Source organism: Phlebotomus papatasi, chromosome 1 (assembly GCF_024763615.1).
Source record: "Phlebotomus papatasi isolate M1 chromosome 1, Ppap_2.1, whole genome shotgun sequence".
NCBI lineage: Eukaryota > Metazoa > Arthropoda > Insecta > Diptera > Psychodidae > Phlebotomus > Phlebotomus papatasi.
Genome location: NC_077222.1, coordinates 64182939 through 64200458, shown reverse-complemented (window position 1 = coordinate 64200458; position 17520 = coordinate 64182939). Strand labels below are relative to the sequence as shown.

The 17520-nt window shown below is 32.2% G+C and overlaps 1 protein-coding gene across 1 annotated transcript in view; it reads left to right on the top strand.

Moving 5' to 3' along the window:
* LOC129800010 (somatomedin-B and thrombospondin type-1 domain-containing protein) overlaps positions 1-4748 on the top strand; it is a 51156-nt gene extending 46408 nt beyond the window's left edge. Inside the window, exon 5 of the mRNA XM_055844357.1 lies at positions 1722-4748. Coding sequence (XP_055700332.1) covers positions 1722-2052 — 331 coding nt within the window. The 3' untranslated portion in view covers positions 2053-4748. The remainder of the gene's footprint in view (positions 1-1721) is intronic.
* Positions 4749-17520: the final 12772 nt, after the last annotated feature.

The following is a 17520-nucleotide window of genomic DNA, read 5'->3' as shown; positions in this document are numbered from 1 at the left end:
CCTCATACCCTGTCTGGTTTTCGCCCAAAGATACAGCTTTCCTTCCTTTCCTTCTGTGAGTGAAATAGAAAAGTGAAAAGATGTCGTCGAACAACGTGGAAATTTTATAATTGAATTGAATCGGTTCCGAAATGGAATTGGGAAAAATTAAGTAATTAAGACACTGTTCCATTTTCCCACATTAACACCCTTTTCGATGAATTTTCCTCCAACTCCAAGACCCAAAGGAAATTAAAGGGTTCAAAAAGGTACTATGGACTTTAAGGAACTTATCTAGAGATAATATCGCTTCACGATTTCTTTTCGTGAAACTCTTTGTAATTAATTTCTCTGGATTTTTTAATTTCTCAGGATGAAGTGACTCTCGAATTTCTATTTTAGATTTTTTTAAAGGATTTTTTGGATATTTGCTTTAGTAATTCTTTGTTAAAATTGAATAACTTAATCAAGACATTTTTAGGTCTTACCTAAATTTATTAATTTTAGAGTTATCATATTTGAAATATGTATTCAAACACTTCAACATGTTTTACTTCATTGGATATTAACAATAATTCATATGATAGCAATATGTGTCATAAAAAATTTAGAAACAATTTCTTTAATCCAAAGCTTGTTAAATGTAAGGGAGCATCATCGGTTGCATGGACTCTTGGCGTATCTGCGTTTATCCTCTCCAAAACCATGTTTTTTGGGATTGCTCGAAAACGCGCCGTGCGATTTTTTTCATTTTTGGATATGTTTTAGAAATTACCCAGGCGAACATTTCGTCCATATACGAAAATCCCGTTGAATCATTCCTAATAACGGTTTTTCAAGGTCAAAAGTTAAAAAGGCTCTAGAAAGCGCATTTCTCAAGCGAATGGAGTCATGTTTGGGGTCGTTGGAAAGGTACTGGAATTTCTTATAAAACAGAACCGGTTCCAATCGGTTTTGATCCGGTTCATAACCGATAACTAATTTTTATACGAAATTCAATTAAATTACTCCTGAGGTGTATTTTGGGAAATATTTCGAGTGATTTATAATTCGGTTCAAATCGGTTGTAAACCGGTAATGAACCGGTTGTTTACCGATAAGTAATTTTTGTTCGAATATAATTTTTATTACTCTTCAAACTATTTTGTGGAATCTTACCGGTAATCGGTTAATTACCGGTAAAAGGTAAATGATGCGAAAGTACTCAAAAGTGTTTTGAAAAATTAAGGTTTATAGTTAGTTTACAAAATAGTTTTACAAATTTACCTTAAAATTTGTAAAACTATTTTGTGGAATATATGAAGTGATTTATGAATCGATTCAAATCAGTTGAGTACCGGTAAACGGTAAATGATTCGAAAGTACTTTTGCGGTATAGCATCTAAGTCACGAGTTCGAGTATTTCGCTAAGCCTGGGACGCATTGCCACCCCTGTTCATAAACATTTGAAATATTTTCGTTATTCATTGATTCTTAAAAGTTCCAATTTCGATGAGTTTAACAAATTCAGTTGCAAGAATAAAATTTAATGATAAAATGTTCCGTGAAAGGTTTAAATTTAAATGCTAATTTAAGTGACGATCCATTAAGGTGGCAGGAGCAGGGCGAGATGGGGATTTAATTCAATTAGCGTATGCAAGAGAAATGTGTAATTAGAGTATGCTAAAAGGGTGGCTGGATAAATGATCTCAATAATTAATAAAATTCCGGCAAATTTTTCCCCATTTACCTCTCTTCTTCAGGTATTGTGTCGAATTTGAAGTTCTGAAAGCATCAAAGGCCTGTCACAAGTTACCACCGTATGACAAGCTTCTGGAGGGGGACCGTGTTGTAGTCCGATGTGATCTAGAGGCTCTGCAGAGGGACACAGTACTTCCGACAGAATCAAGCAACTCGGTGCTGGATGAGGATCAAAAGCCAAAACAGGGCAAATTCCGATGTCGAGGTGAGGGTATGCCAGGTCGCAATACACGATGGAGCGCCCTTGCAGCTCCATCGTGTCACGGCAAATGGCTACGATTGACTCTGGACCAACCTAAGAAGTGCACAGAATCCCAATTTATTTTCGTATAATTGGAATAAAGTGTACGCGTGCCCCATTAAAATTTTCATTATGCAAGCCATTGCATTATCTTCAAATTCTTTTTGGTATTAATTTTTTTCCCCTTAATAAATTCTTACGTCTCTGCTACAAAAATCACATGAATATAGCATTATTTACTGATAGTGTTAGGATAATCGCAAGAAAATAGTCCCCACAGAGAGAGAGAACCTGTTGATGGCAATAAAGTCCATGTCCCTATTTTTACATGACAAGTTAGGTGGAGTGAAAGTGGAGATATGATGTGTCATAACTGATTATAATTTAAGTTATTTTAGGTGAAAAGAGCAAAAAAAAAAGATATATAATACTCAATCCCAAGCAACAAAACACATCCAAGTGAATTTTTCATCACTTGACAAAATGATATTTCACATGAAATTGTACATAAAAAAAAAAGTAATATGAAGAAGGAAAAACGAAGAAAAATTCTCAGAATGAGAAAATAAAAGTGTCAAACATCTTTACATTCTTACTGCTATTTTATATTTCATTTTCATGTCATTTCGTTACATTCGGAAGAGTGACAACTGCCATTTTTTTTTGGAATGCAATAAAAATATATTTTAAGCATGGTAATACATAGAAACTTAATGTGCATTTACTTCCCTTTCCGGTTCTCTCTTCTACGTTCCATTTTCACTTTGTTTTTTAATGTATTCGAATATAGCATTCAATCTGCGAGAGTTCTGAAATAGTCAACAATCGAAAATATTTCAGCTGAAGATATTGATTGTTTTCAACCTTATGGTATGCGCACAATTTCATTTAATTTGTAAACATGTTTTTTGACATTTTCTTAATTGCGTTTGCTGTTAGGCGACAACCTTACTGAAGTTTAAAAAGTATTTTATTACTGATTGGGGTTAAATGATAAGGTTTTTCAGAAGTAGATCGGTGAACGAATTGCATACAAACAGTATAGAGGTTATAGCACATAGGGTGCTATATAAGTAGAGTCATATACCTTAGGCCCTTGACACACTTAGGACTTAAGCCAAGAGACGGCTTAGTGGAAAATAATAGAAATGCGGTTTAACCCTTTAAGGACGATTGGGTCACCGCTGACCCAAAAATGAAATTTTTCCTACGGTTATACAAAGTTGTGTTTTGCTCTAAAAAGTCAGAAAACCCGATTTTTTCTGACCCTCAATTTTTTACCTTCTCGTCCTTAAAGAGTTAACCATTATTTCGAATAAATTACACTAAGCCGTCTCTCGGCTAATCCTTAAGTCTGTCAAGGCCCTTACTCTCCCGAAGTTTAGGCTTAAGTGCAAAATTTAACACTGAAGCCATTATACTTGTAATTTAATCCCAAACCGAGTATAAAAGCTATGACAAAGCCAAGGATAGGTTGTGGGGCCATGAGTAATTCATTGACCCAAGATTTTCGGGCGTTACATTCATAAGAATATTTATTAACCCTTTGAGGGCGAATGACAGTCAACCATTTGTAAGATCTTAATTTTCTACTCATACTTTCAATGACAAATAACAAATGAAAAAATTAAATTTGATTTTCACTAAATTATCAAATTTAATTTTTAACTATTTATTTCCTTTTCGCTTCCATAAATATGAATAAAAGAATATTTTACTAATGATGAATGAATCACTTGTTCTCAAAATGTTAAACAAAATTAATACAGTACGACTCCAGCAGGGGAATTCTCGTGGCATTGTCACGCGTGAGTTCGAAACCTGACAATGCCATTCGAACTTTTTTCTGTCATATTATATGAGTTCGAAAATTCAATTCATTGAATTTTTAATGAAATACCTTTACTTGATGATTTTATGAAAATACAGTACGACTTGGTTGATTTGTTTAACATTCATTGTCATTTTAATTGCCAGAAATCTCAAATATGTGACTTCTGACAATGCCACGTGAGCTGAAATGGCAATGTCACGGCTACAGAATCGCATTTTCGAAAAAGCTCTCCTAAGATTCGAACCCAATTTGTCATATGGCATTGTCAGAGCGTTACAGAATTCCCCTCCAGGATAAATGTCAAACTTTTAAATTCTATTGATTCTATTGATAAGGATCTTAAGACTACTTTTACTGAGTGAACTAGTAACTTCAACAACTAATAACTCAGAAATATAAGTACAATGAGGATTAAAAGTGTTGACACAATCGGAGTCGTACTGTAATGTTTTCAACATTGAGCAGAGATATATTTTGTTTTATATTGAAACTAAATAAAAAAACAAAATAAAAGTAATTTTTGATATTTTGTACTACTCATTCACACGCGAAGTACAGAATCATGTTTATAAATTTTAAATAATTGTGCGTTCTCTTATAAGATAGAATGAATCTTTTAAGCTATCTTGCAGTTTGAATGCTTTAATTTAGTCCCTCTAACATCATCGAATTGTTCACCTTACCAAGACATCACTCACAAAAGACGAAATAGGCATTTAATTTAAACATCCAATATGTTTTAATTTGTGGACCGAAAGCTCTTGTAACTTAAAATTTAAATAAATAAAAAAAAATTATAGAAATAAAAGTGACATTAATGGCATTAATGCAACATTGTAAATAAAGAATGATATACTTAAATAAATGAATCTACTAGTTAGACTAGTTGTAATTGATAAGGAAAACTATTGGAAATGAATTCTGGAAAATAATAAGAAAATCACTGAATATCAAGTGTTTTTTGTTTTGTTTCTTTTTTTATCATCGAGAACTTTATCGCCAACTGTCATCAATTATCGCTTATTTATATGCTTTTTTGCAGTGTTCTTTTTCTGTTTTCTGAATCGTGCTCGAGCCAATTAGAAGCACCAGCACAAAGAATAATTGAAATAAATAACACATCACATAAGGAAGATGGACTGTCCTTCAGCACCGTCACAAGAAAAACTTTTCCTTTTTTGCACGGTCTCTTCCAAAGTTTATTTTTTTTTTCGTTTAATAGTTAGCACCAAGTGTATATCTTTCTTTGGACACCAATATGACTAATAGAGTACATTGACACTAGAGAATAGAATCCAAGTACATTTTCAGATCAAAGAATAATGAAGAATGTATCATGTCTCCTTAACATTGAATGTAAATTGAAAAGTTAGTAAAAAAAAAACATTTGCACAAGAATTCCATCAAAATGAATATTAATTGAGAAGTGATTCATTGATGGAATTGAGAATATACAATGTGCTCTTGATAATGAATTTGGTATTGAAAAGCACTGACCATTGCTAATAAATATCCAATTGACTGAAGAAGTCAATTTTAGGTCATTCGATTGATGACTTTCCGCTTAAATGGAGAATATAATCTATATGGAATTCATGGAGCCACGGTCCAGACAACTCAATCATACCAGAACCATACATCATTCATATATTGTTACATGGATCATAAGTCAGTTGATTTTGAGATTTTCAGTTTGATTTACTAAGAATTGAATTGAAAAGACATTTTTCGCATTTGCAATTCCTCTGGTTTATTCACAGCAACAGGTTCTGCCGTAATTCTTAACTTACAGTTACAGAAACTTAACCAGATTTTCCAGTAAATATCAGAGAAACAATTTTTTATTGTTATTTATAGCCATTTGAAAAAGGTAAGTTAAAATGTTTTGCTTACGAAAAGAAACAGATAAAACGTTAGAATATTGGAGAGAGCATTTGCTAATATTTTCCCATTGTACCTAGTTTTGGTAATGAAGTGAAGATGAATTTTTGCAGATTTCACTATGCAAACTTTAAAAACTTTTCTTTGCATTAAAAGATTCAAATTTGCTTTAAGACGTTTCGTAAATATTGAATTCAGTTCAACCGAAATTTGAGTTAAAAGTTAATTTCTTCTTATGGTTTTGTCTTTAAGTTTGAAAGTTTTAGTTTGAGTGAACTTCCCCAAATGCTTTTCGTGGCTATAAATCCATTAGAGTTATAAAATCCCTATAGCGTTTCCCACACATCAAGTTCGGTTATTCGAATATGGTAAAGAATGACGAAGGAGACTAGACTTTGTAGAAAGCATGAATTAGTAATTGAATACTTTTCCTTGTTTTCTTTTGAAATTACTTGGACGAACTTAAGATGTATCGAAAGTCTATTTTTAGTCGACAGATCTTGTTTGCTTTCAATTACAACTTTTACGATTCATTATAACTTCAATTAAATCAATAATAAATTTTCTGAGTAAAAAAATAAATTAAATTATTAATATTATCATAAAACTTAAAATAATCAACATCTCAGAATTTTAGGAAAAATATTTTTATTTCTGAACTATTTCGACTATGATGATCATTTCCTTAATAATAAGTATACTTGACATCTTGGCGAGTGCTTTCATGTTTACGTCTTCTGGAAACTAACAATATTATTTTTATCTAATGGAAAATTGCAATATTCACATAACTATCCCTATTCACTACTGCCTAAGTTTCATCTACTTCACTAGCAAAACATGCCTTAAATTGAGCCCATTTTAGCATTTCTAACGATAAATTGACTTGAAGTTGGGACAATATCGTGGCAACCCCTAAAATGAGTGATATTACGACCACTTCAACTTATGTTTAATATATTACATTCAATCAGAAGTATAAATTGAACGCATTCCACGTATTTACATTTGTTTTGTCAGTTTTAATTCAGAACATTTTAATCTAAGCTCTGAGTAAATATACATGATTCTAAGTGTAATTAGGGAAAAGTGGGGCTACTTTGAGCTATAGGGCTACACTGATATACGACTTTTCCTCATATTTTCAAAAAAGAAACCGGGCTTTGACGTAATGTAATTTAGGTCTTCATGGCAATTGCAGTCACGGGCAGTCGATTTCTTGTAGAAGTAAATTCCTTTATCAAGATTAGGGGAGACCGGGGTAGATTTAGCCACGCATGATATTAGACAGTGGGATGTTATAGCTTGTCTCAGAAGGAATATTAAAAAAAAAACACTTTTTATTCCAAAATTACACTTCCCTTCCTATTTATTGAATTATTTGTTAGCACGATGTAAACATTTTAATAAAAATTATACGCAATGAAAAATTTCATTTACTGGCTAATTCTGCCCCGATCTCCCCTACTACGGTCGTAATTTGAAAGTCGTGAGCCACTTCTCCTCACAACCATACAACCTGCGAAAGAGCTTTTCCACCGTTTTGCTCTGGATATTGGTAACCAACATTAAGACGACGATGGACGCTTGTTACTTATCTTCTACTTCCTATGCTACCACACTATGCTTTCAAGAGATTTGTGACGCACAAGTCAAATGAAATAAAATAAAATTGCCGACTAAATAAAATAATTGTAAAGTCCAATTTCCTTTAGAAATATGCGAAAAATTCATACGCAATGTAGGACCACAACTCAAAATAGACCAACCTCCTCCATTAACTTTCTGTTTTAAACTATCAATTTTGTTTTATGTCAAATGCAAAAAAAATCTTACTATTAGAAAAGCTCAGAAATGAATTCCTACTTTTTGTCGAATTGAGCATTTTAGTTGCAGGGTATATATGTATATCGCACTTTTGTAATGGGAGTTACATACTCAATTCTTTTAAGTATTTCGAATTTTTCATATGTTTGTGGATTTTTTTTTATGAAACTAAAATTATTTAATGATAGTGTTTCTCTTTACGAAATTGTATGTTTTGTGAGAGTAAAAGTTTTATTAAACAAGCTTTGAAGCTAAAGAGTTTCCCCTAATTTAAATAAGAAAATTATCTGTTTTTCTTGATTTTTTTGGCAGACTTTTTATTATTAGTAGGTATCTTAAGTGAAAATTACTATCCATGTGATAATATTGAGGTCCATCCACGATGTTAAAATAAGCAAATGTTGTCTTAAAGATTTCTTTTTTCCTTTTTTTTAGAAGAGCTCCGGTAGATATTTAATTGTAGAAAATTCTGATGCTTTATTTTAAACTTTTTTTCTAAGAAAGAAGAAATTGATAGTTCTTCTATTCGTTATGACATAACTGTGGCTCTATACTTCACAAAAAGAGCAATGAAACCATTTTTTTCTCATTTTCTTCTTGTACTGAAAAATGGGCGCTAAATGGTTAGAGATATCTACTTGGAGTCTTCAGATGACCCCCTAATAAGTCAACCTGGAGGATTATTATTATGACCCTCATTTTCTATCTACCCCTCCCTTTTACCGCCAAAATCGTTTATTTTTGTGATTACAAAAAACAAGTCAAACGGGATCATAGGGTTTAATCAAAAATCTTAAGACAAGAGAGAAAAGGCAAGCAAGAATTTTCATTCGGTCAAAACGCTTAAAATCACGAAAAGAAAATTATTTTGTCGATAATTGATTACACGGTTAATATACGAATTTTATCATAATATTGTTTTTCTTGTGTTCAAAACTTTACATTGATGCACCAAAGCACTGATTTAAATTTAGAAAAAGTCATACAATATGATTAGTTCAATAATAATAAAAAAGCTGACTCTATTGGAGTCAATTTGGGTCCAAGTTGACTCTATGGAAGTCCGTAGAGTAAAAATACAGTTGTTGAGTCAATTAGAGATTGACTCTATCGGGGGTTGATTCTATCGAGGTTCCACTGTACTTTTATAATATTATTTGAATTTTTCCGATAAAGAATATTACAAAATGGGAGACTAATAAATAGTTCACTAAAATATCACGTTGCAGCACTCGGCACGTAATGGAGAGAAATATGAAGCTCGTAATTCTTGTCTGAGAAAAAATCTAAAAAAAACATTTTCATTTTATATTAAACTAAAAATTGTGCTATTCCAATGAAAAATTAACATTTTTTAGCACTTTACTGTTCTCAAATGCTTCTGCACTATCGACGTTTCGTCGCGTTGGTTCCTGTCTCGACTGTTTTTCCCAGTTTCCGCTATATTCTGAAAGCTCCAAACAATAGTCACAGGAACCAATACAAAAAAAGTCGATTATATAAAAACAATTAAGAACAGTAAAGTGTCAAAAAACATGTTTATTTTTCATTGGAATCACACCAGAAAACATGAAAAATAATTCTGAAATCGGGAGATTTTATTAGAGTATAAAAAATATACATTTTTGCACAACAAAATATTAGAAAAAGAAGTTTACAACAATTTTTTTAACGACGAGACAGTTTTCGCTGACCGAAAATCAGCAATAAAAATGAAACAGATAAACAAAATCAGTAATAGATCTTATATCTAACCTTAGGAAATCCAACAAATTCTGATTTGGTGTATTTTTTGTGTCTATGAACGATAGGGACAAAAATAACCGAAAAATTAAAATTATTTTTCTGACAATATCAATGAATGATAAATTTCGCTCTAATGAAAAATATTATGTTTGAGTATTGTAGTTTCTTTTACCAAAACGATTTTGCTTAAAAAAATTGGAAGTATGAAAAATATTTAAAATCATTTTTCAATATGAGAATTTAAAAATTCGTCATTTTTGAGCTTAAAAATTTACTAAGCAAATAGTCGTAGACTTGCAAAAAATATCCTAGATTCCTTCAACCTTTTACTTTGTAATTACGTACAAACTTAAGAAAAAACTATAACTTTAGGTAGTCAGGAAAAATTATTTTCTTTATGGGACACCGGTGTTCCAATCGTCCTTAAAATGTTAATGTTTAAGAACAGAATTTAATTCTGATGAGAATAATTCCTTATTCGATTTATTCGATCAATAACTTTTGCTTTCTTTCCCGCCAATTCGACTAAATTGTAAAAATGGAGACTTGAGAAAGCGATATTCAAAGTTTTGGATGTTCGCCCGAGCACTTGAAAATCTGCTCGGTGCTCCTTTGTTTTCGTCTGTGAATCTTCGGAAATATATCGAATTTTCTTTTGATATTTTTTATTCTTAGAAAAATGTGGTTAGATCATTACAATAGATAGATATTGTTAGATCATTTAGTTAGGGAATCTGTAAGAGCGGAAGTCATCGAGACAGTTGTGTGGATGAGTGTCTTAGCCAGCGAAGGTTTTTTTTGAAAATCCTCCTCAGCGTTCCTCCTAAGGGCCTTGAAAACCTGAGGATTACCCGGGAGACGGCTTAACGGGCTTAACGTAATTATATTTAACATAATGGTTAAACTTCATTTACATCATTTTCCATTAAGTCGTCTCTCGGCTTAAGTTGTAAGTGTGTCTAGGGCATCAATCTACTCCCTACGACGCGATCCAATGAACTAATTTCTCAATCTCTGTACGATATTCCTTTAATCAAAATTTTCTACACTGTTCTGAAAATTTGCTCAAATTGAATTTAGTCTATTCTATTGGAAAATAGCGATACATGTAACCTAAATTCAAAGGGCTATATTTTGCTTTATATTGTGTGTTCTATCAATAAAATGCTCATTTTAAAAGTACTGAAGTATCTGACTCTAGTAGTGTTGTGATCGTTCTGATAGTATACCGTGGTTATATATACCTCGAGTGGGTGGAAATGTTGTATTTAGTACAGTGTGTGTTGATTTAGGGGGTACTTCTGCTGGTGCGTCCCCATCGATGTGCGGAGCAACGAGCATGGGAAAGTCAGTTTTAGAAACATCTCTGGGTGCAGTGCTGTTGATATTGGATATATTTCAGCACGTTCGTTCGTGTTTGAACTACAAACACGATTGATTAATCACCGCGGATTAAAGTGCCTCACAGACAGTTTATTGGATGTTTGCACGCGTGCCAATTGACTTGAAAACATGTGATGGATCCAGCTGTTTTTTGGTGTGAGGTGAACAATTAGGCATCTCAAATAATACATATAAATTGGGACCAATTGCCGCGTGAAAAGTTTCTGTCAGCAAAATGAATTCCATGTTGTCTGCTTCGTTGAACAAAGTTTCGTTTCATTGAAAATCACAAGAGACAGAGTGTCTGGGCACTATCCACATGAGGTACTGACTATAAATCAATCGTCATCAAGTTTTCTGTGTCAAAAGAATACGGTTGGTGGACAGAGAAAAATAGGTCAATTAATTAAAGCTTTTGAAATAGTCACTCGAACTAGCTTCTACCGCGCGTATTCGTACTTGATTGGATAGATTGTCTCACTACCTTTTGTTCCCCAGAAGCAATTGAATAAACCTTTGACTATCCAACCCCATATTCTTACTACCCCTATTTCAAAAGCTCATTTCGCTTCAATAAATCAGTCATTCGCTTTTTACAGCACAATCCGCTTGCCTTTTTGCCAGCAAAATGCCAAATTAAGCACTGCACTTTCCAACATTCGACGAATCACCGGAAAATTCAACTAAGCTTTCAAGATGTGTTAAAGTTATAGACCACATATCTAAGTTAATGTTTTCGTAGTGCTCTCGTACCAATAAACTTTGAGAACTTATCAAGTTTCCCAACCTCACAAGAAAAAGTCTTCAAACTAAATTCAAACTGAATGAAATAAAAGTTTCTTTGAGGTAGGTTTGTCTGATAAATTTTTAATTTTATGTAAGTTTGCAAGAAGGAAATTTAAAAGACAGAAAAGTTTAAAATCAGTTTCTTTTATGACATGAAGAACAAGACTTTGTGTGAATCATTAATGAAAATTTAATGAAAATTGATTTCACTATTACTATTTTGGACCATTTCTACTGACTCTTTTTTAGTTAGGTAACTTCTACTAAAAATGTAATTTAAATTTAGACATGAGAAATTGGACAGGGGATTGATTTTTAAACTCTTAATGAATTAAAGTAAATTAAATAGTTTTTTGTGTATTTAGGGGAAGAATGGAATTATTCAGTTTTTGTATTCTAATTTTGTATTTATCTATTTTTTTGCAAATAGACAAAGAAAATATTTCTACGACATTTTTGTTATACCTGATACTTCTATCTGCAAACTAAACATAAAGACCTCTACGTATTACTAGTAATTGTCATCAAAAATTTCTTTTTCAAGGAATGACATTAAATTTTTATCAAAACACAACTTTTGACGAAAATTTTGGTCCCAATGTATGTTCACAAACCTTTACAAAACTATGTTCTTTTTTAGTAGTATTTGTTTTATTAGTCAGTCTACTCTGAAAAAAAGTTATGTCAAATTAACAAGACAAGTTTGTCAAGAGGATGTTCTTCCATACAGAATATGGAAAAGTTTTGTCAAATCGGTGGCCAACTAGATCTTGTTAAAAGTTTGTCAAAAGGGTGTTTTCCTATATAAAATTCGAGAAAAAGTTTTGTCAAATTGCTAAGTAACATCATCTTTTGACAAAATTTGTACAAAATCTATTTATTTGTTTAAAAAAACCTTTTTTTCAGTGTAGTTTTAATCAGCATTAATTCCTGGTATAGTGAGTCCGTGGTGCAATTGGTAAGAGCGTTCGACTCTTGGGTGATGTGACCCCCGGCTCGATTGTCACAGTTGTGAGTTCGAGTCCTACCCGGTGCAACAAATGATCGAAGCGTCCGAAAGAACATGTAAACACAATGTAACCACAATAATGATACACAGTAATAACACAATGTAAACCAAATAAATTATTGTAAACTGAACAATGTACAAAAGTAGAAACGAAGCTCGGTAGATCTATATAAATAAAATAAAAAATAATTCTTGGTATAAATTTGATCTCAACATTACGTTATATCGGGATCAAAAAAAAAACAGTTTGGCCCTTTCCTCAATTTCTAAATGTTATTTTGAAATCTATAAATCTTAAGGTTTATAATATTTAAAAAGAATTTTTCATCACGAAATCTGGTAAAAATGCTGACATTCTTCGGAATCCATAAAATACCCGAAACACCTATAGTTAAAAAAAAGAAATTTACAACACAATACCAACAATGGTTTTGCCAAATGGAAAATTGACTTGAGGTGAAATTTTTAGAAAAATTTTAAATTAGGATTGTGTTTAAACGGAGTTGTGCAAGAACAGTTTAAAACCGAACAAATCGGCAGTTAAATCAGCATTTGTCGTAACTTCCTTTTGACAACTTTTCAGGAGACGAAATTTTCAGTTCAATATTATTTTTCTTAAAAATGAGCCCCGAATGCGATACTTTTGAGTCAAAATAATGAAAGTGGCACTAATAAACTGTAAGTTAACTCAAGAAAATCTTTATAAAATTATTTAAAAGCTGCAATATTGAGAAATATGTTAGAAGAAACACAATAATATTTTATCGTAACTTCCATCATTTATAAAGCCGTAACTTCCAATGTATGGAGATTCTGGAAGTTACGACAATTTTCTAAAATGCATTATATCAATTTGAATTATTCTAGTGATAATAAGCGCCTTTATTTGACTAAATTAGTCAATAATACTGTTATCCCTGTCCCTAAAAGCTTTTATTTCATAAGTTTTATTGAATAAATTTTGTGCGCCACGTCGCTTGTTTTGTTTTGAATTAATGACAGATGGGTAGGGATTTTTTCTCACTTTTTTCTCGCAAATATTGAATTAAAATGATTTCATGTTACACTATTCGCACTGTCTTTGGATATTTGGAAGAGTTTGTGAACGTTTTATTGAGAAATATTGCAATTTTGCTGCAAATTACAAGCCACGCAAGTAAGCAAAAGAAGTTACGGCAAATGCTGATTATTGAAAATTTTGTATGGAAATTTGTCGTACTCTGAAAAAAATAATTTGTAAAAAGTGGGCAAAGTTTTGTAATTTTCCCATAGAAAAATGACAAATGGAGGTGAAAAGGTGTTCCCACCGCCAAATTCGTAAAAAATTGTTAATTTTTCACAACTGTTTTGTAATTTTGCGGATTCACAATCCAGGTTGTACCAAATACAAAATTTTACCCCCTTGTTTGTAAATACATAGTTTTACAAAATAGGGGTCACTATCACCAAATTTTACCCCCTGAATGCTATTTTTTTGTTCCAAAAGAATTTCGAGCTGATTTGTAAATCATGCAAATCATAAAAGTAAAACAAATTTTTCGTTTGCATATAATGTATTTCACAACTTATCATTTAATAACAAATGAATTATTTTCAATCATTGCTATTGTAAGTGTTGTGTTATAATTTTGTATAGTTTTAGATGAGACTTATTGCAATATCAGTTCTTCTAGTCTAGATATATTTAGTTGATTTGTTCTTTAAGGATTCGTTTTCTTTAATCACAATTTATTACACGATGCAAATAGCAAATCTAAATAAAATCTATGCAATTAAAATTATTTTTTTACGTTTAGAACTCTGCTTGAAATTTAAATTTCGACTTAAAAAAGTGATTAGGCACAAATTTATATTCACAAAAATATATGGATTCTTTTCAGTTGTGATAAACTGATAGAGTCGTGATTTTTATGGTCACAAGGATAGGTCTTTTCTTAAATAGAGCTCTGAAAATTAGGTCCTAAAAGATGAATTTTTGGAGTTTCTTTTAATAAAAATTTTAGAATCACTGAAGTTACCTCTCAAACATTTTTTCTTTGTGTATTATATAATATGAACTTATAACAGAAATTTTATAGTTCTGGAAAATTATGCACATTATTAATTTTTGATGCATTTTCATTCTTGGTTACATGTTTTAATTTTATGAGAAACTCTGAAACATTGTATGCTTTTCATAGTTTCTTCGAAAAAACAGAAAGGACATCTTCTAGTATTAGTTTTTGTGCTTATTCTTACTGTGTTAGAATATATCCTAATTCGTTGGCAGATGGTTTGCTCCTCTTCCTGTTGCATTTTAGATGAACGTCAAAGAAGCTCTCAATGTTCTCAGAGAAAAATTGATTTTTGATTGATTCACCAAGCCACCTCGCGAAGTTTGTCAATACTTCGTTGTTATTATGGTAAATCTTCAGTATTAAGTCTTCTTCACGTTGGACGTTGCTGGACAATCAAGGTTTCTCCGTCTCTCAATATTGCGGATGTTAAGGTTCTGTCTGACGCAGATTGCATTTCCAAGGATTGCTTCCACTTCTCCCAGCTTTTCCGGAAGCGTGCCCTGTATATCTATGTCCAAAACACCATTGATATCTGTCTTTCAGAGGTCAGTTAATGTATCTGAATCATCCGAATGGATACCTTACCTGTAAATAAGAAAAAATAAGTAAATTGTGGTAATTAAGGTTATGTGACCCAATAGCGAATTCAACTCACCAATCGAAGTCCAATACGATTCCTCGCAATCTCACTCGGCATACTTTGCATAGTGCACAGCATCCACTACATTTTCTATTAAACTCATATAGTAAAATGAAGATTGAATCAAAGAAAATAGATTTTTTCGCGTTTCACGTGAGAGAACTTCCACTAATTCCAACATTTTTTCTGTCAATTGACAGAAGAGCTCCTAGCGGCAAGTTCGAGAAAAATGTTTGTGCTAGAAACAAAAGGTTCGTAAAAAGTGGATCAAAGGAGGTATTTTCAATTATTCACAATCGCAGTTCGTAAGATTTTGTGACAATTTTGTGGAAAAGTGGTGTCCAACACCAACTGTTTGTTCGAATCACCACTTTATACCTCCATATGTTTTGTATTAGATACAAAATTAATACAAAATATCTCATCTTTTTCACAAAAAGCTTGTAATTATTGAAATCACCCCCAAAAATAACAGTACTCCGACCAAATTTCACAAATTTTAACAAATTATTTTTTTCAGAGTAACTTCCCCAAAAATGGAAGTTACGACAAATTCTGATAAATTTTTGTTAATTAAAGGCACTTACGATAATTTTTGTTTAAAATAATTTTTATTGGGCTTATAAAAGTTTCTTTTTCACAAGTGCGTTTAATAAACAAAATTACGCTGATTCCAAATATGTATATATCTCAAAATCGCAAAAATGAAGTTACGATAAATGCTGATTTAACTGACGAAATTTAAAATGAAACGTGTACATCAATGGTCAAAACGCTGCCTGAACAAACTTATTTTGACGTTTATTCGGCTTCAACGGTTCTTGCACTCCCCTGGTTTAAAGGATAATTAATCTACCACATTTTGGAAAGTCTGGAATTACTTTATGTTTAGCTATTCAAGATATTGGGAAACTGGAATAAACCTCCATTTCGAAGACCATATTACTTCAGATTCACAAACTGAATTTTGATTGAAAGAATCACAGCTTCCATGAGCTTCAACAAGCTTATCAGTGGATTCATTTCAAATTGACAAATTTAAAATTTAATTTAATACCCTATAATAGTGACGTTTTGAAGGACTTACAGTGAAGGTAAAAAAATTACCTTTTTGTGTGACAATTTTAGAACTAGAACAGCTGCGATATATAAGGGCCCCAACATATAAGAAAGTGATTAGTGGGATTTCTGTCATCTAATTCCAGATTCATTCAAGAGCACCATATTACAATAGAGATTTCAAGGAAAAGTGACAGTGAAACGTGCCAACAATTGTGCTGAAGGAAAATATTAAAGAGTCATTTGAGACAGAAGCAAAAGACTTAATCCACCAAGATGACTTTGTCCTCTGCTTCCTCGGTATTTGCATAATTCTTGTCGCCTCATTAGTCCCCCATGTCTCGTTCGTGAGCATCGATATTGCGAAATGATTGCCCGGTTCCGCAATAAGATGAATGGCTCGGGTGGTATCTTGAGGCTGGGCATTGTCAGCTGAAGAGACACAATGTAAGAATCTCAGAGAATGTTTAGTATAGCAGGTCGAGAGTGAGGAATTCGCTGCATTCATCGCGGACATTGAGTATCTCGAGTAGTGTTCCACTAATTAGTCATCACGTGCCCCTCGAGCATTGAGTAAGAGCCTCTGTTTGTTCTGCAATTACTGCATTGTCGGTGAACGGGCAAAGGCGCCTATAAATAACTTGGTGACAAAAGGTCACGTTTGGGGTATGTGGGTGGGAGGCCTCTGGGGACCTTCGTGTGCTTAGCTTCATCATCTGAACAATGGTGCTAAATTTGCTGAGAGAAAGAAATCAAGCTGAATAGGGACATGACATGGAGAGGCCCAGCAAAAAATGCTCGAATCCGCACATCTTAAGGGCTACTCGCAAATTTATGGTGATATCGTAAAATCATTTTTTTTTTGCTTCTTCATTGAGAAAAACGGGATTGCGATTAACTTTTTTTCCTCATAACTTTAACATTTTTAGGTGTAAAAATATATCAACATTTTTCAATGTTAATTTTATACCTTTTTAAGGGTAGAAATAACATGAAAAAGGCTAACTTTAACCCCTAATACACCTAAAAAGCATAATATTTATACCGATTTCGGATCAATATCAATTCGAATCAATCAAAGGGTAAAATTAACATTTCCGGAATGTTATTTTAATTTTTCGGATTTCTCTCAATGTTTCTACTGAACTTTATTTTAGAATGTACAATACGGAAAATTCTTTAAAAGTATAATATACTCTTATTAATTCTGTCCTTTAACAATTGGGCTATTTTTTTAATTCGGCCAGCAGTTGAATTGTAAGAAAAGTTTATTAATATGTTTCATATTTGAATATTGTTATAGAATGAAAAAAATATGCTCAAATTTTCCATGGTTTT